The following is a 24,478-nucleotide window of genomic DNA, read 5'->3' on the forward strand; positions in this document are numbered from 1 at the left end:
CATATAACTTATAAGAAATTTACTGAGATACTTAAAAAAAGCAAAAGGCTCACAGTAACTGAGATACATGGCAAAGGCAGACTTTTAAAATGGTACTGAAGACAAGTTCTGATAAGGACACAGTACTGCTATACAGCATATAAGTCAAACTGAACCAAATTAAAAGAATGGTATGCTTTTTGCATTTTTAGTATTTCAGAGAAATACTTGAAAACCTTGAACCCAAACTTGCCTAGTTTTCACATACAGCCCATCCACAGCTCATGACTTTGTGCTGAATTCCATTTTTGAATCTTAGCTTTGCTAGTGACATGTATACTTTCTTTTTTGTGCTTTTTTAACTCATCTACATCTACTGAACCATCCTAACATGTTTTACCTGTGGACCAGAGAGATTCCAATTCAGAAGGTGGTCTCTATGTAAACTTTTTGTCAGTTTACATGCCAATTTTTACTACTAGTGAATTCTACTTACAGAAACACAGAAGAAAAGGCATCAGTCTGGAAGCATGTCTCTAGGCCACACTAGGCCCATTTTTTCTATCCTTCTTCATAATGTGATTATGCTACCTCTGTATTAGAAACAGCTGGAAGACCTTTTGGTTAAGAGTGTTGTATGTCTGAATAGCATTATACTGAACCTTTTATCACATGGTACCTCTGGGAAGTTTTACAGATGGCTGTGGTAAGCCTGCACATTTCTAAATACCTGTTTACTTGTAAAGCTTGGCATGTGCAGGAAAGCTTGCTTCTTAGGGCTGTGCTGTCACTTGAGAACTGTTCAGCTCTGTGGCAAAAGGAGGTGAGATGTTAGTAAAAACACTGATTTCACTACAGCAGATGGGTTTTAGTGGTCAGTCTTGTTTTTCAAAGAGCATGGTTACACTGAATTTGAAATAAAGTAATGAATGGCAGCTGGAGCTTTTTGATGTTTAATTGTTTAGATGAGCTTTAAGACCATATTTACACATTTTTTACACAAATTAAAAAAAACCACTGAAGATGTTTCATTTTTCTTTCCTTTGTATAAAATAAGGGAAAGTTCTGAAGGTTGTCTGAAACTGAGTAAAAGAGCCCTGAGTAATATCAGGGAAGCTATTGGAATAGTGTAATTAAATGTCTACTTACTCATTCACAGAAGCACTAATCTCTGACCCTGTGTTTAGCACAGGCATTCTGGTTGGAGATACCAGTTTAAAATGTGTATTTTGTACACAGACTCCAGTAAGTCTGTAAAACGTAAATACTCCGTATGAAACTAGCACTGTCAAACTCATTCAGTAGTTGTTAGTACAGCCTAATCATCAAATACTGAAATTGAATTTTGTTATTTATTGCTTACAAGTGCTTCAAACTACAGGAAATCTTTGGTAAAAACAAAATTGATAAAATTTTCACAATAGCTTTACATGTAATATTGCACAACAAGGCTTTTTCAATGCACAAGAAAAAAGGAATGCTCAAATCCTCAGCGAGGAGATTAGAACTGTACAACATTCATTAGTTTACCACTATAAGCAAAACTTCTTTTCATAAATGTTTAAAATAGTTTCTGGTTTCTTTGAGCTTATATGAACATTTATTTTTCAATCTATATTTGAAACAGAAGAGTAGTCAAATAGAACAATTTAAATAAAAATTGGCAACTATACAACATTGTTTTGTCTACCCTACTACAGCATCAGATCTTTTCAAGTATGTTTACTTCACAAAAAAAAAAAAATCTCGAGAGGAAAAAGAAAAACCCTAAAAATAATCATAGTCCTCAGCCCTCTATGGAAAAGAGGAAAATAAGTTTAATGTCTATTATTGGATATAGACATTTCTCTAGTGGTCCACTTGTGCAGATTCAAACCTAAGTGGCATTAAGCTGCTCTAAATGAGCTCGTAGCTCAGGACACAGTTCAGTTAGCAGCAGTTCCAGCAAAACCTGAAAAACAGAGAAGATATGAGGTTGAATACAGATGCCAAATTAGCGTTTCTTTTAACCTTTCTGATATATTCAGAACATCACAGGTAACAGCAGCATACAAGGTCCTTCTGCTCATCTTCCATGCAACTGCTCTTCTGAAAGCCTCGGATTCTCCAAGCAATGCAGTGAGTGTCTGCTTCTTCTCAGCTATAATAAATCAGTGCGTAACTTATGGGCGGCTGGATGTGTGGAGATTCTCATAGACAAAAGCAGTACTGTATTTTAAACAGCTTTTTGTTACTCAGAATGATTCGGATGATGAAGTGAATATGTTTTTTCTGACTTTGCTCAAGAACAAAAAAAGTTACTTGCAGAGATTAGTACCATACTACCATTATGTGTGCAAAACCACACACTCTGGGCTTTAATTCTGAGTGGAACTCAGCAATTAAGAAGATTCTAAAACTAAAAGCCCACTTTTCTGGTTACTCACATAGAGTAGATGCTTGTTGGCCTTTCTTTCTTGCAGTGCATTGAACACTTTCACTACACCATGGCGGGCATTTTGCTGTCCAACGAGGCTCTGCAGAGTATCTGCAACAAACATGACTTCAGCATACAGCTTCACTCCTGCTAGGCAGTGTGCAACCAACACTACCACCCAAAAATACATAAGGCTGGAATGCTGCCCTTCATAGAAGATAATTAGATGTATAGATGCCACCTGCCAGCCTTTTAAAAACACGTAGGTAACTCAGGTCACTGGTTGGAAAGTAACCCTTCACTCTCAAGTCAGCTGAGTCAAATAATAGTTTATGCATCTTGGTGACAATATTCTTTAAGTGTTTTAATGCAATATGTAGTCATCACACAGTCATGTCTAATGGCCAATATTATTAATCCATTCACTGAAATATACTTTCAGACACAAAGTATTCCTTCAACAGTTAAGATTTACTTTCCACCTTCCCAGAAATACTTCTCAGAAGCAAGCAGATGAGGGAAGTCTATGTCTATCATCTACATTTTGGATTAAATTACAGTGGAGAATAAATCCAGTGCTTCGTCTTTAATTTCAGGTAAATTCAGATATATCCTGAAGCATCACTTCTAATTGAAAAACAAATAAGAAAACTACTAGGGAAGGCTGTTCTAGGACAGCGCCCCAGAAGCATACACACTCAAGGGGAAGCTGCCTCACTTGTTGGTGATTAAAGGGCATTAAATGAAAGCGTTGCAAACCCCATTCTGCCTGGGGTGCTTCTGTCCAGGCTGCAGGTCCCTCCATATTCAATGCCCTGAAACCTCTTCTCAGAAATGCACAGCATCACACAACAATGACAACATGGGTAGATAAAGCAAATGGCAATGGCTGTGGTGCCACTCTTCCTGTACGTCAAGTAGTTCCAGGCAGCAGAACCACCTCCTGTTTGCTCACTGGGATATAGCAGAGAGTACCCAGACTTCACTTAGCTTTCTTAATGAGTATTATGTACAAACTCCAGCAATACTGGACCTTCTATCCTCTGGTACTACCCACGCCTGTGCCATTTACCAGACAAAGATGGGAGAAGCAAAGAATAAGGCCAAAATTACACTTATTTATGCAAATAAGCATGACTTACAGCTCCAAAGGAAAAATCTAAAATGCAGCAGAACAGGACCTGATTAACTGGTTTCCTTACTAGTTACTAGATATGGGATTAAGCAGAATGGAGGTGTTCTCACCTGGAATGTTTTCAAGTAGTTTTTGCTGTGCTCGCTGTTTGGTCTCTTGCTTTTGTTCTTCACTCTTGGCAGTTGGTGGTGGTGCTAGTCTTCCATTTGGCCAAAAAGCATCTCGAAACACACCAATATAGTAAACAAGCATTGCTTCACTGAACATCCAGTGTACAGTGTCACGGATTTGCCTGTAAAAAAGCATGGAAGTGAGCACATCACATCTTATTCAAATCTTTTTTTTTCCCCCTACTAAAAAACAATGGAAGCAATGCTTATCTTCATGTAACTATCTCAATTTACCGATGCCATTTCCACCAGCATTACAGCACGCTGTACTGAGCAGCTGTGCTCTAAAATGGAGATCACTGAAGATAATCTGACTGAGATATACAGAAGGCTGCACTTCAGTGTAGCCTGCAAATACATATTCCACAAAGTGCTTCACAGAGCCAGGTCATTCAGAAAAACAGAGCAGCAGCTTATCTCAAATGCAAGGCTGCTTCATTGAGAAGTCTGTTAGGGTTCCAGTCTCCCGATTTCTTTCAAAAGTAAAGCCCTGTGTAGGGGAAAAAGTCCTGGGTAAATGAGCTGAAAGATAAGCCACATCTGTGGCTTCTCTACTCAACCTATCTGTAAACTGAGCTATGGAAAACAAATGGGGATTATCACATACAACAAAGCGCCCAGATGATTATTATTGTTACTCTCAACAATTCTCAGTCTTTTCCCTGTAGAACAGTGTTGCAGGTTCAGTTCAAGTAACAGGCACTTACTTGTTGATGGTTCTTCCAAAAGTGACTTGTACTAGTGCAATTAATGTTTTTCTCACCCACTTAAACACTGGAATGATGAAAAAGGACAGGAAATGAAGGTCATGGAATTACTAACATTACAGAATCCATAATCACATCCCCCTAAAAACCACAAACCAAAAACCCACCCCTGCATTAAATGTTAATGAATGGTATGTGAGTCTCTTTTTCTTGTTTTCCCTGTACAGTTTGCGATACAGTTTTTAAGTCCTGCAGATGACAGAAACACATCTGCATTATGCTTTTGCCATTGATACCATAAGCTTTAATGTTCAAGAATATCTGAAGTGCACTGAACCATGAAACTGCCCAACCAGTTTTTGTGCTAGAAGAAAAAGAAGACTTTCTGTACCCTACAACTACAGTGCTGTATAAGCAGCAGCAGCACTGCAATTCCAAAAGCATTCTCACTCCTACAGTTAACTTTCCATTGCCAATTAAAGGAACAAATGCAAGTGCTTCCTAGTAATTAGAGTCTAATACTTCTTTCATGCTGTTCACCATCATTAGAAGAAAAGCCTATATTTGGAATGTACATCTGTTATTTGTGGAAGGGGCTGCATTTTGTAATAATTACCCTGTACCTAATTTTATAAAGTGTCAAGTGTGGCTCTACATTCAAATAGAACCAAAAATAGTTTTTATCACTCAGTTACATAAAGAAGGAAAAAATCTGGTAGGGAAAGGTGCCACAGTTACAGCATCTTTGCCATTATACAAAGCGTAGAACTGAAATGCATCCATAATGCACTTGAAACGGACATTAAAACCACACTGCTTCACTGGTGGCACATCCTGCGATGCAGTTGTCTTTCCTTCCTCATAAATTGTATGTTGGAATCTACAGCCCATATACAGATAATGTGCTGTTGTACTTCCCTATTTTCTCCAAATTCATTTTCTTTAATGAAAAAGCATATTCCCTCCCTTGCCAGTGACATTTTTACTGCAGTGTTATACTGCAATAGCACTTTTATTCTGAAGTTTTAAAGTTAGGACTATTGCAGAACAGCTCCTTGCCAGATTAGCTGGCTACAGAGGTTTCAAGAATATTTCAACTTCTTGAAATAGAATAATGTGAATCACAAAGCACCCCAGATTTCTTGGCCAACAGGTTCCACTAGCAAATAAGCAGGTTTGCAGCTTACTTCCTCGCAGCTCAAAAATCTCCCCAATCAGCATGAAACACGGCTCAGCAATAGAGTCCCTTTTTCCATCCACCTCTTCCCCATAGTCCGACAGGTCACTGTCCTCTTCAATTTCTTCCTAAGAACAGAGGGACAGTGTAGGCATGGAGTGACATTTCTTCAATACTGCTTTTTTTTTTTTCCCCTTCTCATCTTCTGGTCCAGAAAACCTCCTTCATGACTTAACTTCTCTTAATTTGTTTTTGTTCTTTGCCTAACAGTGATGGGCTTTCAATTGCCTATCACCCAAACCCTACCTGCACATGGGGCTGGAACTGGATGATCTTCAAGGTCCCTTCCAACCCTCTTGTTCTGTGATTTTAAAGTCCTATCCTACAGTGTTTCAGCTGTACACCAGAACATCTTACACCTTCTTCCCATCCTCCAAACCTCACCTTTGCAATGCTCAGCATTGCAAAGCAGCAATAACTCACTGTGTAAATGCAGGAAACAAAAATATTGATACTGATAATAGTACAGGAGAAAGATCCCAGGGCCACACTGCTGTGCAAAAGGCAAGCGTAACAGCATGATACACAGGCAGGAATGCTGTCCATCAGACAGTTGTGAGCATATGTAAAGGAGATTTTTATACATAGGAATATGAGAACTCAGTGGGTGCGATGTGTTTCAAAATCAGTCGTATTTCCAAGAAAAATGTGGATGATCAGGAAAGTGCAGAGCAGAACTGTGACAACTACACAGAATGTGGTAGGGAATGCTGGGGCTGCTCACTCTAAGAAATAAGAGACCCAAGGAAAGTAGTAACTCCTGATAAAGAGGATGATCCTCACCCAAACATGGAGGTTTTCTCTAAAGAAAGGGACTGGCTGCTCTCTGTTTGCTGCAGACAGGACAAGAGCTGGTTGAATACAGTGAGATTTGGGTTAGATGGTAAGAACAGGCTTATAACCAAGGAGTGACACACTGCCCTGCGTGACTGCAGAGCATCCATTGGTCACCGGAGGTTTAAATACACCACAGATAAAGACCTGACAGTAATTTTGCTGGTATAGCTGAGCCTACTCAGAGCAGAAGGGCAAATCCAATGACCCCTCTGTGGTCCCCGTTCTATTTTTCTCAAGTGAATCCTCCCCCATTTAGAAAATGCAGTAAGTAACTCTTATACTGTAAGGATGCGTTTTCTATCTCCATTAATAGTTCACAAACCCCCAAACCTCTCTCTAGGTACTATCAGTTGTACTTTTCCTCTTATTTAATTCCATTCCAAATTTAGCCCCATTTAAGGAACCCCAGGTATCTGAGATCTGAAATTGTTGCAATATATAATCCTGAAAGCAGCACTCAAGAGGTTAATATTGTTGCTCCTGCACATATCTGAATAACATGAGACAAGATGTAAAGTTATAAGAGAGCATGCTCTTCAACAGAGTTCAAAATATGGAATAAGACACGACACGATCAAATAATGTAATACACACGTGATCTGGCTATTTTTGGGGGAATGTTTTTCTATTAATTAGTGCACTACTAACAGCTTCCTTTTTTTGCTACTTCCACCTATTAGTCATGAGTATAGGTGCGTATGAACTATTTTCCATCTTTAGAAGAACAGAAGTACTTCTGTCAAAATGTAAAACGAGCATTTCAAACTTTCTTTATATTAATTCCTCTGAAATAATACAATGTATTCATTGCCCAGGTGTGAATGCAGTGCAATTTTGGAAACATTCAGGATTTTCTTATTCGTGACAGTAGCAAGACCACCTTTTTGTCTATTCACAGGCCAGCTCCATACAAGTTTCCCTAACTCCACTTAGCCTTGAAGAGGCCCATTCACTGCAGAAAACTACAGCATTTAGCAAAATAATTGTTTCACATAACATACAACTGGTGATGGAAGCAGTTCCCTGGAGCTCGTGTATCTATAACCCCAACAACACATGACAGAGCGCCACGGAATTTTAGTTTTAGTCAGTGAGCTATTTTAGTCATTCATCTTTTCTCTGTTGTGTTTTCAAAGACGAGAGGTATTTATGCCTTAGAATCAAATATGCCAACCTGTTTGGCCACATGGACTACCATCCACATACACAAATTCCCTCTGTGAGCCTGTACTACCATTTGCAGACATTCTTCATCAAAACCAGCTTTGCTCCATAAATTATTGCTGCCAAGAGAAGTCTCTTAAGAGAAAAACTCCCTAAAACATGCACATCTAAAGCATAGAAGGCAGGAATACTAATAAAAAATAAACAATCCCACATAGACTGCATTTCATTCATTCGTGATAGGTTCCACAGTTACCTATATATATGTGTATCTGTGTGTCAGAGGACAGGAAATTTATTAAAAATACCTTACAAATTCATAGGCAGCTCTTCTCTCTGAATCTTTGTTCGCTAAAGGTAAATTAAAAATGACCTTTCAAAAACGCCTTCCAATACTACCTGCCATTCAAATGTATTACAATAATGGCTCTGTCTGCTTACTCTGGCTAAGTAATTAAATCTGGGAAGATAACTCACCTCCTGATGAGAAAACCAGTCACAAGGAAGTCGCTCTAAAAATGATGAGAGTGAAAAAGATGACTTTTTCCCTTGCACATCAATCACTTTGAGGTGTTCTGGAGAAGGGCTCAAGAAGGCATAAAGTGCTTCACTTTGACAGAGCCTTTCATCAGAGAGCAATTTCTGTGAAAGGAATACAGAGACAGAAACAACACATTAACTATTTCTTTGTAAGGAACAAAATGCATCAGGCCAGCTAATGAAACTTAATGATTAAGATAGCTCAAAAGTAGAATGAGAAAAAATAATCTATGTCTGACAGATGCTTGGCTATGATGATCTTATTTTAAGAAGCTTGGCAAGCCTTTAATCCGACAACTTCATTTTTAAAAACATGAAGTTCTAATTTGTAAGAAATTAGTTTTTAGGTGTTGTAGTTAAAAATAACAATTCTAGGACTCGCTATTAATTACTTCTTAGCTAGTCAACAATCAAATTAACTTACCTCTAGAGGACTGGCTCCTATCAGCCAAACTCATCTCAACTTCATGCATTTTAGATGACTCTCACACTTAGCAATGCCAGTCCTCCCAGTTGAGCTGTTTTGCTCTATGCTCTCCTTTTAGTAAATAGAGAGAGCATCAACTCCGAAGGCATTATTCAGTTCTTTTCTTTAGACACCTGACTTCAGTCAAACACACCTGGGAGTGCCCACCTGTCTGTGTGCAGGCACAGAAGCTTTTGAGGAATTCCACCCCTGTATGCCATGAATTGAATTTCTCAAGTATCTCACAGAAGTTCTTTTAAGGCTACACATCCCTGCAAAGAATGAACATGAACACAGGGACTGCCTCAAGCCCTCAAACCAGGCTGTAATTCCAGCAGGGTTACTGCCAACCTCTTCTTGCTCACAGGACAGGAGAACCCACTCTTTAGAATGTTTCTGGTGGCAGTGGATGAGCCAGAGGAAAAAGAAATTCCCTTTTTGTAGCCACCAGACTTCTGCGTGCCAAAATGGCACTGGTCAAGTTAGCAGAAGCTGTTCTTACACTGTCTGTTGCTGCTGGCACTAGCAGCACTACTCAGAACATGGGCAACCACTGTGCAACCATCAGGGAGCAAGGGATATCACAGCTCTATCAGGAGTAGGAAGGAAGACAAGAGAGAAGGACATAAAGCTTGCCACCTACGTTTTGGTAAAGGATCATGACAGCACCTAAGGAAAAAAACATGAAGATTCACAGTCACCTAGTTTATAATTTTCGCACATTTCTTTTCAATGTTTTTGGACACAACAAGTTGGCAACCTGTCCAAGTTTGAAATCCTATCAGTTTAAGAGTAAGTAACGTTCATACTGAGAACTCAATTCCAGTTCAGCCTCTATCTTAACTGTAAGAATCCAGATGATTGATAACATTACTCCCAAGAGAAGTGTTCATGGCAAACAGCAACATTTGGTTGTCCCTCAAGTCACTGGCAAATAGGAAGGTAACTCTGAAGTTTACACACTTTTCATATTGATATCTTCCAGCTAACACAGAATGCTTGAGAATTCGAGTAATCTATCTTAAAAAGCAGCCATACATATAGAGAGTGCTGTAAAATAAAAAGCAAATGCTGTAAATGTAATTTGTGGTGTTACCTGAGACCAAATTTGTCCACAGAAGCAAAACTGAACTCCCTCTCCAAGAATACCTTTCTATTTTAAACAAATTAAATTACAAGGCTCTCCACCTGAGGCTCTAGGTGACCTAAAAACAGTAATCACACACTGCATTCAATTAAATTAATGCAATCTCAGCAGTATTAGTCTAGTTCACGGACACCCAACTCCCACAGAAGCCAAGCCACTTCTTCCACTCTGCAAGAGGCACAACTCCCCCCCTTGCTGACAGACCCTCAAGCTAACTGGCCACACACCAAACTTGGGACTAAGAAGGAAAATGCTCTGCCACCACTGACCCTTTGCGCTGCAGTCAAGATGGGGCAGGAGTGTGCAGTCTCTAAAATGGACCATCTGAAGTCTTATTTGGAAAGAACAGAGAGGGGAAGATAGAAGATAAAGACCTAAATGGCACACTAAGACCCCACAAAGACAGAAAGGACAGAGACATTACTCAGAAACTAGCAGAAAGTGTTGGAGATGGATACATTCACCAAAGCACAATGGAGAACTAGGATTTTCCAAATAGTGGCTGTAAAAGTGTGGTAAGAGGAAAATAACTGTGGTCATCAAATCCACGTAGGACAGAAGAGATGAACATACAGCTGTCTTAACTTCTGGTACTTTCATCACTCTGTGGTCTGCTTTCTTACCTGCAGAAAGTTATTAAGCTGGTTCTTAGACTTCTCCATGAACTTCTGGTCTATGGATTTGAAGGGCAGCTTGCTGAGTGAAGGCAACTGAACTTTCTTTAATGATGGAAAGCACTGTAGGAGAAAGGGCAACTCACTTAATGTGCATGTGCAGAAAAACAACAGTGGTGCCAGTTCTAAATGGAAATGAGATTCTGTAGTCTCATCTGCCTTCCATATCCTGCTCAGCATGCTGAAAACACCTTTCCCTTACCCATTGTGGGCTGACACATCTAAACCTTTCTGCAACTCCCAACACCACCATTATCAATCTTCTACAAGACAGAAAAGGTAGAGCAAATTAATGGGAAATCTCCTCTGTTCGAAGGGTGTCAGTTTCAATACCTCTCCAGGAGCCAGAGAAAAAATTTACTTTTCAAAATATTGACAGGTGCAAGTGGATTATTTAGATGTTGGGTCACTTCAGTAAAACACTCATTATTAAGAAAAAAAAGCAAATAATTCCATGTACATTTGGCAGAGGCAACGTATATATGGATAATGAACCTAGAAAGGGTGAAAGCCGAAAGACTGGAGAACTGGTCATATTTTTGTGTGTTATTCAGTGTTGGCTTTTTTCCCTTCTCCATATATGACCCTGACAACTTTTAGCAATCTACATCCTCTCTCTCCCTTGAGATTCATACCTCACTGAGCTTCCGGTGTAGGTTCTGAAACTCACTGAGCTTCCTGGGAACAGTCCAGTTCTTAGTTTCAGCTCCACCGACTTCTTGTAAACTCACTAGGACAGAGTAACAGGGCACTTGTTCTCCATTCTCTTCTGAAACCTTATGGGGAAAAACAAAAAAGCAAACAAAAATACAGATAAGGTACAACTGTGAAAGTAAACAGTGGAACAATTTGTGCTGCCAGAGTGGCATGCAAATTCACCCACCATCACTGCACAAAATTTAAGCCTCTTTGTGAAGGCAATACATCAGAAAATCTATAGAAAACTCAAACTGAAAACTATACCAAAAGGTCACGTGCTTGTCTTAATATATAGGCAAGTAGCAGAAAGGTGACTACAGAACACCATTCTCACCCCACCTGTTTGGGGAAGTAACAATATATTTAAGCTTTCCAGACTTTTATTTATTTTTAAGACAGCTTAATTAATCCAGATAGAAGAATAGACTTCAAAATTCATATAATTATGACACATTTTCTAAGAAGCCCATGGAAGTCTGACAATGCTTAATGCTTATGAGAGGAGATTTGAAGAGCTGCTGCAATGCCAGTGCAGAAGGTACACAGTTAAAATATATCTGCGTCTTGTACAGCTGCTCAGCTGCACCAGGAGAACATTCTCTGCAATGCGCTCTTCCTGTATCTGACCGTGGAAACTGGGAAACCCTATCTGACTTCTGGGTTTCACATCTGTCTAGAGAAAAAGTGCAGCAGCATCCTGACAGAACACACAGCACCAGCTTCAACTTCCAAAAACATGCCTGGTTCCAAGCACAGTTATTTCGGGAATTACCTTCCTGCTTTCTCAGCCAGAACACTGCAAAAAGAACTGCTTGAATAGCAGCTTCCAGCACGTGGCTCAGAGGGAACAGTGTCTACCAGGAAGGTCCCCACCCTTTGGGTTTGTGTTTGCAAGTCTCCTGCAAATATCTCACAACAGCTATTTCTGAAAAATGGAAATGCTGATCTGAGCAACTTACTCTCAGATATAAAGCACTTTCTTTCTGGGTGTCCTATCCTAGTCCCTTGAAACTGCAATACCATTACATATTGTAATACAAAGTGCAAAAAGTGTGCATATCTTTGAAGCATACTGGAGAGACAATCATGCTCAAGTGCAGAAGCACGGTATTTATAGCATGAGGCAGCTCTAATGAAAAACTGTGCTCTTAAGATAACAAACTAGTTTACCCAATGCCAAAACCTGCTCATATATACACAGGTGTTTTAATAACTCCATTACAACAGAATCTGGGCACTGGAAATGTTTCTATATAAAATACAGTAAACACTTGGGAAAGAAAGGAGTTCAGAAGAGACTGTTTTTTCTCGCCAAGCAAATACAAAGAACACACACAGTTCACAGCTCAAACACAAAGGCAAAGTAACAAAGGCAAAGTACACAAAGGCAAAAGGAAAGCATATGCAATTTTTTTACCCTTCTCTTTCTGCAAGTTTGAGCTGCTGCAGAGGATGAAGACCCATAAAAACCATACCTCGCCTGAGATGATGAAGGCTTTCCACATGCCAAGATTCTCACACCACCAGTCTGTTCTCGCAATGTGCAACTGAAGGTCGTTATGCTCTCTCTCCATCAGAGTGATCTCATCCTTCAGCTTAGAAACAATCTGCAGAGGAAGATTTACCAATCACCATTGGGAAGAAAAAGCTTGGGTGGCACATCTAGTCACATTTCTGAGGCCACTACTCAGAAAGGCAAAAATATGCAAAAGACCAATTTATGTGCAAAAGAAAATGATGACAGTACACTTGTACAATAACGTTAGCCTCAAAGATCAGCTCCAATACTAAAATGAAAAACAAAAGGCATGATACTGTCACACTCTCAGGATAAAAGAGGCACATTAGATAGAATTATTTATTACACAGTTCATATATTGTAAGTTTTATTCTAAATTGAAATTGCAATTACTGCAACACCACTTACTGAAGGCATTCTCCCTACCATTTTTCCATTTCAGATACACACAATGAGATGGAAGAGCTTGGGAATAGATTACATTTCCAGGAACAATGCTATAGTAACATTTACCCAAGTAGCTACCACTCAACTCACTTCAGTTTTGGAAAAGTGGAGGACTTACTCTTGTGGAAACCACACATTGGAGAAAAAAAAAAAAAAAAAAAAAAAGATGTTCTCATCAGCACATAGCTCACAGCCAATCTCACAAAGGAGAAATAGCATATCTTACAATATCAGCAAAAATAACTATCTATACCTAAATCCCAGGGGACAGTATCTAGAAAGGGTAAAAGTATACATAAAATGTGGTATCTGTGTACAATCTGCTGCCAGGATGTGCTCCCGTGCTACAAGTTTTACAGCGAAGGCTCATAAATGTGATGAGGTGGTATATTGTATTATTAAAAAATAGACAGCTGCTTCCACATTTATTTGGAGTGGTGAGACCCTGGTACAGGCTGCAGAGACAGGCTATGGCAGGTGGATAGTGTGGAAGGGACAGAGGGAGCAAAGCTGGCCATTGTAGCCTCCAAAGCTACTGCTCACACCCTGCTTTAGAGGCATATGCCCCTGGAGCAATAAGAATGAGTGGGCTGTCAACTTCTGTTCAGACTAGTGTTGCTGCGCTCACCCCATGTGCAAAGTAACAAAAGAAGGAAGGAAGAGCCCATAGTCCTGAGCATGGTGTAGGCCCAGGCCATTTCAACCGTCCCCTTAGGATGATGAAAGTATCCTCTCTGCAGCTTTCTCCTGACTCCTTATAAAGGAAATAAGTCACTTTCATGGGTCTTTTGTTCCTTTATTTAAGCAAGCCCATTGCATATTGGGACACCATGACACTGCTGTGCTACTTGCAAGACAGCAGAGGGAGCAGCAGTTAATAAGCGCAGCCCTACACTGCAGCGCTGCAGATGCAGCGAGGACTGAGCCAGCTGTCACAAACAATTAATTATACAGGTCTAAGTGGGCAGAGATGCAAGGAAGAAATCTGATTTGCTGTGGACAGAGCAACAAGACTATAGGAGGAAAGGTCATTATTTAAGTCAAAATTTAAATCACAGCTGCAGTTGTATTGACAGTAGCTTTAAAAAATGGGAAAAAAAACAGTTATCACCAAGCTCTGATTGCACTTTTAAAAACAGGGTGAACAAAAAAGGCATCAGATTTGTCCAGAAAGGGCCTGATATGACTGGATATTACATAAACACATCATACGAAAAAAGGACTGAAGACAACCAAGATACTCACCTTTTTGTTGGGTTTTGGTGAATTACATATGGAATTTAGAGCCTGTTTCTTATATTTAAGCTTGTCGTTTAGTTGGCGAAGCTTATTTACAGCATAACTGGCCTGTTCATTAATTCCTGTGCTGCATTCTTCAGTAGCTTCTCCACAACCTTGGCTCTAGAAACAGAGGATGGGGATGACTGCATCATTAAGGTGAAAAAAGGAAAAATTTTGTTTGCTCTAAATGCATTTCATGTATAAAAACATTTATTCTTCATCTAGATAAACATGTAGGTCTATTGGCATATTAGTCTAACAAATTCTCATATATACTTCAACCAGCAGATCCAATATGAGACATAAGAAAAGAATGTCAAATCATCATTTCTACTACATCTGCATGAAACTCTTCCAAACAAAAATGACATTTGAGCTAAGTCTATGGTGTGACAGGAAGAATCAACGCTTCTTTTAAAAGCAACAACAGCTTAGTAACTCGATATTCAGAACCAGACAGGACAGCAAATACTCAGCACTGAGCTGGAAGGTACTAAGACAAGGGGAAAAAAAAAAAGAGCTCTTATACACAGTCCTGCCTCCAACAAACCTTCACAAAACAGATTTAGCAGCCTGTAGAACCAGCTAACTACAACCTATCTCTCTGTAAACAGATTTTATTGCTGTTTTTAGAAATGCTAATAAAAAATGTGTCAGAAGCACATATGCGTTACCTAAATTCAGTAATCATTTTCTCATAGTCATTGAAACAAACCAACTGATTTTCCCATCTGCTGCACAGCAAGCACGTGGAAAAAAATGCAGAACTTCACACCTTTCAGCAACTTCCTCTTTAACAACTTCTGACATTTGCCTTAACTTCCCTGTTCTTACGGTAGCTCCTCAAATAGGAATGAAGAGGCTGAGATCCAGCAAACAGCACTGTGATGCACCCACCATCAGCAATGTCATCCTCAGAAATCTCTGAGGTTTGCCTGTGGCTGAATGGATCTTGGTTTTATCAGTGGGATGAATCTAATCCACAAACAAGGGACAGACTTCTGTGTTATTTAATGGTATTTCCACTAAATAAGTTTCATCTCATTTTAACATAAAGCTAACAGAAGGAAATCTCTGAGTTCACATCTTAGTGAAATAGGTTTGAGAAGGTCACAGTGGCAGCAATAATTAACCTCCTCAGTTTGGTCCTTCTAAAGGATGGTAACATAAGGTAGGAATCAGGAGTTCTAGGCAAAGAAATCCATGCCCTTTTCCATCTCTGCCTTTGTCTCCTATGTGGCTGAGCAAATACTAGCTGCATGCCCTGTCCTTCCATCTGCTTTGCATGATCTGTAAACTTTGTGAGTCAGAGACTGCTTCAAAGCATGCGTGCAGAGATTAGCTTACAGCTTCTTAACTACAATAATATAAATAATAAATACTAGCAACACTGGACTTTATTCCAAACTCCACAGATCATAAGCCAAACATTTGAACCTGCAGGGAAACACAGACGTCATACAGAATCAGGAATATTAGTTTCAGCAGGGAAGAGCTGGCAGCTGCTCCCACCAAGCCTGGCTCCACTCACCAAAAGCCTGCATTTAATTACAAAGCAGTGAGGCTCTGCTCCCAGAGGAAGGCTGTAAGATCCGTCATTAAATGATTCTGAGCCTTTCAGCAAGAAAACAGTGCTGAATGCAAGTTTGTCATATAATGACAAATTACGAGATAGCAAGTTACCTCCAATAAAATTATCAGATTTATCAAATAATCAATCAACATACTCAAAGCTGAGACCATAATGGATTGTGCTGCTTTCACCTTATCTCCACTGCACAACTTCTATTTCCACTAGATCTCCAGAACACAGACCTGGGACTCTGCAGTGATCTGCCACAGAGCTCCAGCACGGCCTCCAGGCTTGTTCTGTTTGCTTTTGTGTCTTTACTTGTGACCCTTAAATGGAGCTTTGTCCATGATACAAACAGTGATGACAGATGAGAAGGAAGAGCTTGTTCCACTAGCAGCAGGACCAGCAGAGCGTGCCCTCACCTGGTTTGGTCTTCTCACATTCCATCAAGGCTCACATTTGTGCCCTCCCCCCAGAAGGGCACTACATGGCTTTTATCTCAACAGAAAAGTGAATGGAAACTGAACACACACACACAACTCCCACAGTGCCCCAGAAAGTGTGAATATAGACTACCAAAATCCAAACCAGCCCCAAAACAACCAGTATTCACTGTCTACGTGGAAACCTCCAGGCATACCGAAGTCTCAACTGCAGCTTCTTATATGTGGGGGAAAAAGCTGTTTGCTAGCTAGTAGCTGGTATTTCCACCCACAGTTGGAAGGCTATTGAAAACTTCTAGAGGAATAACTTGCTATAATTTATTCCCACCCCAAATACTCTGAAGCCTGGTGCAGAGCCATTAGGATCACACTATTAGATGATGCTCTAACAGCACATGCAACTTCGCACTTAGCTTGTAATTTAAAAAGATGCAGAAAAACTTCAACCCTATAGAAAAATTTGGCCATATTTTAGTCTTTAAGATTTCACAGCAAACACAGCTTTCAAACAAGGCATGCATTTAAGCACGCACAGAGAGGAAAAACCGATGATGCCTATGTCCAAGATCTGATTGTTTCAGCAGTGAACATTATCTGACAGTTAGCTCAGTCCTAAAGCATGGTGTCAGTTTTCCTTGAGAAATGATTATCACCACTGGTGGGAATGGTGAGACTCTGAATAAAATACATGAAAAGAATAAAAAGGGCAGAGCTCAGAACAGAAAGCACAGTGCAAAAAGAGTAACAGCATTTCCCCCAAGTCCAACCAGTGCCAAGAAAAGGGCAGGACATTCCTGACATACCTACCACTCTCAACACACAGCTGGGTCAGCCATGAAAAAAAGAAAGCAGGTCTTGAATACTTGGTCAAGAAAAGGGACTCTGAGAGAAACGACCAATAAAAAACTGAGCAAGCTCTCAAGATTTGTATGGGAAGTAATTTCTTTACAGCAGCTCATCTGAATTAGTTAAAGTAATATTTAAACAGCAAGCAGGAAAGCCTTAGGCTTTGGAATAACTGCTTCTAAATGCTCAGGTTGGCATCAGCACCTCTGGATTCTGCTCTCATTTTTCTCACTTGGATTCTGTTTTTGACAAACCAGTACATGCCACTCTGTTCTGAGCAAAACCAAGATATTACTGCTGCCCTGAAGTGGCAGCCTGAGTGAAAGACGCTCACAAGCCTGAGAGATGCCCTTGTCAAAGTGTTCTTAGATCAAAATAACCAGTTGCCCCAGCATGACTGATTTAGAGAACCCACTGGAAATCCCTGCCCCAAGGCAGCAGCTGTTGGGTTACTGCTTGGCATTTGAAATGTTCTGTTTCAGTATCTCGAGTTGCACTGCTATTGTAATCAGTTTATTCTTCCAACACAGTCTATTGTTTTGTTCCATAAATTAATAAAAAACACTAAGATTCTATTTTTTCCTTTTTACCTTTCTCTTCCTTTCTTGCAACTTTAAGACCCGCTTAGTACCTAGTACGTGCAGGGAGGGAAGGAATGGAGAGTGTCAAGAGAAATGTACAAAATCACTGACACTTCCTTAACTGACAAATGAAACAGCTGAGTTTGTATGAGGTATCTTGCATTCTGAGATACTAAAAAGCAAAATGAAAGATAAGGAATACAAAAGGCTTAGAAATCCAAAATAGGTACTTTTAACTAATTTAAAGTTGTCAGCCATTTTGTACCATTTTGTTTCAAAGAGATTGCAAACACTGAGTTTATCCACTGAAACTACAGAAGTTATAATATTTATAAACATTAGAAAAAAAAAAAAAGAAATCCAAAGCTCCAGGACAGAAGATGCTTCCACACACTTTAAACAGGATCATCTCCAGCTCACTGTAACTAAGCAATGGTGAAAGAAATTGTCAAGGTGACTCACAGCTTCGTCTTTGTCCTCAGGAGTTACTTGGACAGAACTTCTTTCTTCTTCCTTCTTGACTGATCTCTCATATAAATCACTGACGATAAATGAGGGGTAATATCTGTCCTTCAGAGTTTCATAAACATCTGCCTGAATTCTGTAGAATACTTCAATGCCTTTATTACCCACAAGACTTTGCTCTACTTCTTTATAAAGTGATTTTTCCACAGGTATTTCTCTGCTTTCCACAAAAAAATTCTGGTAAATGTCACTCACCAGCTGAGGTATTTCAGCCTGCAAAGCAAGGATGGGAGATGAAGAGAATAATAAATAACATTCACAATACCAGGATGGCTCTGGATCCAGGTGCATGACTTGGAGGGTGATCAAGCTGATTTTATGCCCAGATGAATGAGCATATTTGCAAACCTCTTACTGAGATCAGGCACTCTGCCTGCGCACCTGTGCAAAACAGTCCATTTCACAAGGTAAGCACTGATATTTGTTAAGTGAAGAAACAGCTGTGTTCTAAGATTATCAAAGCTCCTCACCCATTGCTTTTAAAAGCACACCGGAGACATGTGCACCAGGACAGGAAACTGGGTATTTTCAAAATGCAAAACCAATCTCCTATTGCACACTTTCTCTCTGGTGGAGAGGGAAATTAGTACTTCTGCCTATGAGGTATCATTTTTTATAGGTCACGATGCCACATAAAAAAAAACCAGAAAACTACTGTCACTATCAAAGAAGTCCACAATTTTTAGTTGCCACACTATCCCCAGACATTAAGAAGGTAAAAAAAAAAAGTCCAAAATTGCTCAGCACCCATCCTATAGCATTGGTATTTTAAAAGTGAGCAGATATCCTGGTTCATATACAAGCCACATGGACTTGCAGTTTTTCCCACCTTATTAGCACTCCTCAGGTTCTCCACAGACTCCCACAGATCAATCAAAGCCACCTTATCCATTCTGTCCATATATATTCGAAAATGCTCTCGGTATGAAGGGTTGGCCAAAATTTCTTCAAACTGAAGAATCTGAAGAAAAGAAAAACAAGTGTAAAACCTCTCAAAATACCTACCTGGCACCAAACAGTAAATCTTCATCATTGATCTAGAGTAGGGTAACTAAGGTAATCAAACTATGCTTCCAAGGTGAAGTTCCTAACAACCTGAATTCTTTCACTTGCTGCCCAGAGGTTTTCAAGTAGTTCAGCCACATTTTGTGAACAGAATTTAAATATAATGTCTTCAGCTCTTATGTCCTCTTGTTATCCAAAAGAGACAGCTGTACACACATGGGAAACAACAAAAACAAAGACAACTGGTTGTAGTTTGCTCATCTTCTGCTTTGAAAAAAGTTTACATTCTTTCTTTGCTACTCATGAATTACAATGACAACTCTGTGAATTTGGAGAAAGGCAAATGTTAGTAAATACCCTTTAATTTTAAGGAAGATCAATAAGCATTCTTAGAATCACCTCGCCAATTTTTCTCCACATAAGCAACATCCATCTCAATCCAACAGGAGGTAGCTTGTGGGAAAAAATTCAGCCTTGAAAGTTTCAAAATGGCATTCTTAGGTAAGTCTGTTTTTTTCAGAATGCCTTGAATAATCCCCAAATTTCCTCATGTCATTGTTCATGGTGCACTGTAATAATTCATTTATTCACAGACACTGCATCTCAAATTAATTCTGATATTCAGCACTTCATTTTGAGCTCACTTGGCTTTTCTTAGTTTGCTACTTGATGTGGAAGCCCACTCCTGCCGGAAGACACCACCATCTTCAGCAAAACAGTAATTTCAGCTCTCCTTTATATCCCCACATGCCATACCACCACTTACCCTGACATTACATGATTTTACATTCTGAAGCTCAGAAATCACAGTGAAAATCTTACCAATCACCAATTAAATCAGAATCTATCCAAGGACCATGGAAGCAAGCTCTTCCAGTATCATTACGAGCACAGACTCCCTGCAACTTAAAACCTCTCAGATAGCTTCTGGATAGAATTCTCTTTGGTACCTCACAGCAACTCTTACCATTCACAGACCATAGCTACACTAAGGAGATGCTGCAGCTCCATGGACTATGTCACAGACGCGGCCATGATTATTTGTGCTCTGTACAAAAGCCATGAACAAGTTATTTGCTAAATGAACACAGGCAAGAAGAACTCAATTAACTTACTGCAGTGCCGCAAGTAAAATTTCTAAGAAAAAGGTCCAGGAGAAAATAAGAAGAGATGTGTTATATATTACACTAATTAAAACTCTATTTTCTCTGAAAGTAAATCTAACAACCAGGGCACACTGTAAATCAGAATCAGAGCTACTGACAATTCAGATTCAGGTGGTAGCTGAGTGCCTTTGTTCATTACTTTTAAACATTTGATTATAATTTACGCATTTGAAATAATGGGCTAAGTGAAATGCGCAAAATCAGTACAACCTTGTGACTCATACATATTTATGAAAGAAAAAAGTGACACTTTTGTAATTATCTTCTGCTATAAAAAAAGTATTTCCAAGCACATCATTTTTGTTTCTTAAATCTGTAACAGGAAAACTGACAACTCCAGATAATCCATCCTCACATTTAAGACCATAATCAGAACATAAAGCCTTACCAGCACCTCTATTACTGCCCTAGAAAGGCAAAGTAGGAAGCAGAAATGAAACCAAAATATGCATTTAGGCCACTGGTCGATTTATTCTTTATTCAGCTAGCACCAAACATTTCCCAGAGTTAATGATGTATTCAAACTCCTGTACTACACTTGCATAAAACAATAATTCAGAACACTATCAGTAAACATCTGTTTCTAACCTATTTCATACACATTAAAGGCAAAATCCCAGGTTTTTTTTCTACAGGAGCTAGCTATTCTGCAGGTTAAGCACTAGCTTAACAGAAAAGCTTTCACAACAGGCTTCAACAAGAAGTTAAGGGACAGCAGCAGTAACTTCAACATCAGTTGATGCTAAATTTTAAAGGAACATTTTGTCCTGTTGCTGTGAAAAACCAAAATTGCCTGTACAGAAGGGGCTGGGGGCCTTTAAGAGCTCAGACTGCAGCTACTGCAATACAGGCAGTGGATGAGAAGGAATGACAGTGAAGGCAATCCCCCACACAAAGCCAAGTCCCGGGCATTTCACTGTGCTCAGTGAAGAGCAGCATGGCCGCTGCCTTGTGTTCAGCCTCCCTGAGCCTCTTTTCTGGTCGCACTGCACTGGGAACAACAGAACAAAAAAGCAGTTTTCCTGTTTACTGCTCTGACGTGGATGAGGGGGAGGTTTTTGGTTTCTTTGTAGAAACATATCAAAACGTGCAGAAGCAGAACAGCACTAGATCCTATCACTTGTACTGCCAATGCAACCACCAGCACTCCTACCCAGTGCACCTTCACTACCTGACCCTGTTTCTCTAACAAATGTATCCAGGAAGCACAGACCCTCTCAGCAGGCCCTGAACAGTCTGCTCAGAGGCATCAGTGACCTTCAAGGTTCTGTCACATGCTTCTCTCTGCCTTTTTCCCACTGGCACCACTTGCTCCATTCAACTTCAGGAAACAGCTCTGGGCTGCCTCAGCACAATCTCTGATAAACTATCTGAAATGGCTCTTGAAGGACAAGTGGAGGGTGGAGAGCTGCCCTCTTTAAACCACATTCACAATGAGCGATGCGTAACAGGTAAGAAAGAGTTGCATGACAGAGAAACAGTACACTCAGCTACAATTATTATAAGGATGCAACAAAATTTGGAAATCCTGCAAGAAGGGTTAACTTCTTTGTTCTACCTACATGAAAAGATAAAAATCTTCTAATCAGAATACAGAAATTGCTCGCTTTGCCCAGAGGGGCAGAGTAAAGTACACAAGGAAGCAACTAAACAAAATTTAGCCAGACTAATTAGCTATTATTTTATTTTTGTAGCTGCTGACTAATGCAACAGCAATTACGCCTGTTGTTTTATTGTTTTTTTTTCCATTCCTAGAGTAGAGTGACGTAGAAAATAAGCAGTCAACAGTCTTAAGAGTTTCTCCTGCAGGGACTGCTCTTAGTTTTACTAGTTGCTTTCTACAAGTAAGTGTTTGCTTTTGAGTAACTCAGTATTTACAAAACCCACAGGTATTTCCTACAGTAAATATAACAAGAGGCAATGAAACATTACGCATATGTTGAACTCTTTTGAAATAAAGTTGCTGCCACGATCTCACGAATTCCCTGCACACAGTATGCCAGCTAATCCTGATTTTCCACAGTCAGCAACGTTCCAACCTGGATGATCAATGAGTCTTTCCAGATACTACAGCAGTTATTTCCCAACAAAAAATGTACAGCAATTAATTTACACTTCATTCCTGAGGGGAGGATTAATGACAGCAGAGTTAATATGAACCAGGGCTAGCACATTTAGAATGACCTTCAGGCTATGTAAGAACTATTCAGTTCATACCTTCTGACTCTGAGAGCCATCTCCTTCATCAGAAAAGCCGTCTTCCTGTTGATCATAAGCAGGCCCCCCCAGGATCCTTATTCTCTTCTCACATTGCTTCTTTGCTACTGTCAACTGATTAATATACCTCTTCATGTTGCGAGCTCTCAGCAGGTCAGCTTTCATTGCTGCAGTTTCTTTCCCTTTTGAATCTGAGAAGAAAGCAAATCAGAGATCATTTTTTACAACACAAAAACGTTATCTCCGCAGTGCCTCTGTGCCCTGTGTGATCACAGCATTTGTCATTTGGGAATCAACTGTGCCCATGAGTACAGCTGCTGTGAAGTTTGTATATAAATTTGGATTATTTTGAAATGTTCTCCAGTGATACCTCGTGTTTATATTAAACAGTTCGGGGGGGAAAAAAATGTCCATTGAATGCTGATTTATTCAACCCTCTCACCATCATTTGCTGTAAGACACAGATTCTAAATTTTTACTACAGGTTGTACATTTCTCAGACAGCATTAGGTGCTACCTGCAGCCATGGTGTACAATAAGTCACTGAGTGGATAGTTTATGTACCTCACTGAACATAACCATGACTGAATACAACGAGGACCAGACTCAATCCTTCCCAGCTCTGCATTCCATATTCCCATGCATATCACTTGTAAATCCAAATTTCTTGAGCTTGATGCAAACAGCACAACATATGGTCTCATCCCCAGACCATATGAAAAATTGAGATGACTAAAAAAAACCTAATAATGCCCCAGCAAGACTGTACAATTCTGTTGAGTAGTGAAGTAATGAGAAAGACAGTCAGCTGAACAGGGCTTGGTAACAGAAGGTATGATGTTTGTGTATTCTATTTAGTTATTAAGAAAACCTAAGAAACAAAGCAAAACAAAACTTAGCAGATAAAGCATATAAAAAAACCTGAGCTGAAATCATGCCTGTTTTGTATAGCTGCAGGGTGCAACTGATTCACATTTCTACATTGGTTTTAATATCCTCCTGCTCCAGAAAACATTCCTGCTTTTTCAGGCTGCAACTAGAGCTCTGTAGCAAAGTACTTGGGCTTCTATTCAGCTCAGGATTAATTCACTGCTCAGGGATAAACTACAGAGATGTATTGTGCTATTTTTTTGAAATATCAAATGTAATAAAATGTTGTGGATAAAAACAGCATTCCATTTGCAGAACAGCTACAAGAAAGAAACAACCATACAGCTAGACTCTGTGAACACATACAAAGAAAAAGGAAACCTCTTTGGAAATGACTTCAAATAGGTACCCGAAATACATTTCTAATACACTGAACTATCTTTCCTTTTAGATTTTTTTTTTCCCATTTATTTACCCTTAAAAGCAACATGTAAATATCTTCATGAGTTTTGCCCTTCATATACTGAGGGGCTACTCAAAGCGTGTAGAGATCCCTAAATCCCTACATATAACATGAACACTGATATACTCCCAAAATACTTTACTATATTCTTATTCTTACTTCTTTTGCTGCACGTATTTATACATGTTAGTATGGAAGCTTCCTGATTCAAGGACTGTTAGTGTGTCTTATTTGCTAAGTATCATTTACATCTGAGCTGCCACATAATAGTGAACTACATAGATAATATTCACTGAAGCAAAAGATAAAATGAGTTTACCATGAAAGAAATAAGCCATCTGTTTTCCTGGCATGTTATCTCCACAGGGAAG

At 39.5% G+C, this 24,478-nt stretch overlaps 1 protein-coding gene across 1 annotated transcript in view; it reads right to left on the bottom strand.

Moving 5' to 3' along the window:
- Nucleotides 1-1,855: 1,855 nt before the first annotated feature.
- SNX25 (sorting nexin 25) overlaps nt 1,856-24,478 on the bottom strand; it is a gene marked incomplete at both ends in the record, with an annotated part of 64,387 nt that continues 41,764 nt past the window's right edge. The window contains 13 exons of the mRNA XM_079534859.1: nt 1,856-1,930; nt 2,406-2,506; nt 3,641-3,822; nt 4,408-4,474; nt 5,595-5,712; nt 8,123-8,287; nt 10,422-10,535; nt 11,108-11,248; nt 12,647-12,778; nt 14,383-14,538; nt 18,324-18,599; nt 19,216-19,347; nt 22,775-22,965. Coding sequence (XP_079390985.1) covers nt 1,856-1,930; nt 2,406-2,506; nt 3,641-3,822; nt 4,408-4,474; nt 5,595-5,712; nt 8,123-8,287; nt 10,422-10,535; nt 11,108-11,248; nt 12,647-12,778; nt 14,383-14,538; nt 18,324-18,599; nt 19,216-19,347; nt 22,775-22,965 — 1,850 coding nt within the window. The remainder of the gene's footprint in view (nt 1,931-2,405; nt 2,507-3,640; nt 3,823-4,407; nt 4,475-5,594; nt 5,713-8,122; nt 8,288-10,421; nt 10,536-11,107; nt 11,249-12,646; nt 12,779-14,382; nt 14,539-18,323; nt 18,600-19,215; nt 19,348-22,774; nt 22,966-24,478) is intronic.

The sequence above is a fragment of the Tetrao urogallus genome (genome assembly GCF_951394365.1).
Source record: "Tetrao urogallus genome assembly, chromosome: 4".
NCBI classification, from domain to species: domain Eukaryota; kingdom Metazoa; phylum Chordata; class Aves; order Galliformes; family Phasianidae; genus Tetrao; species Tetrao urogallus.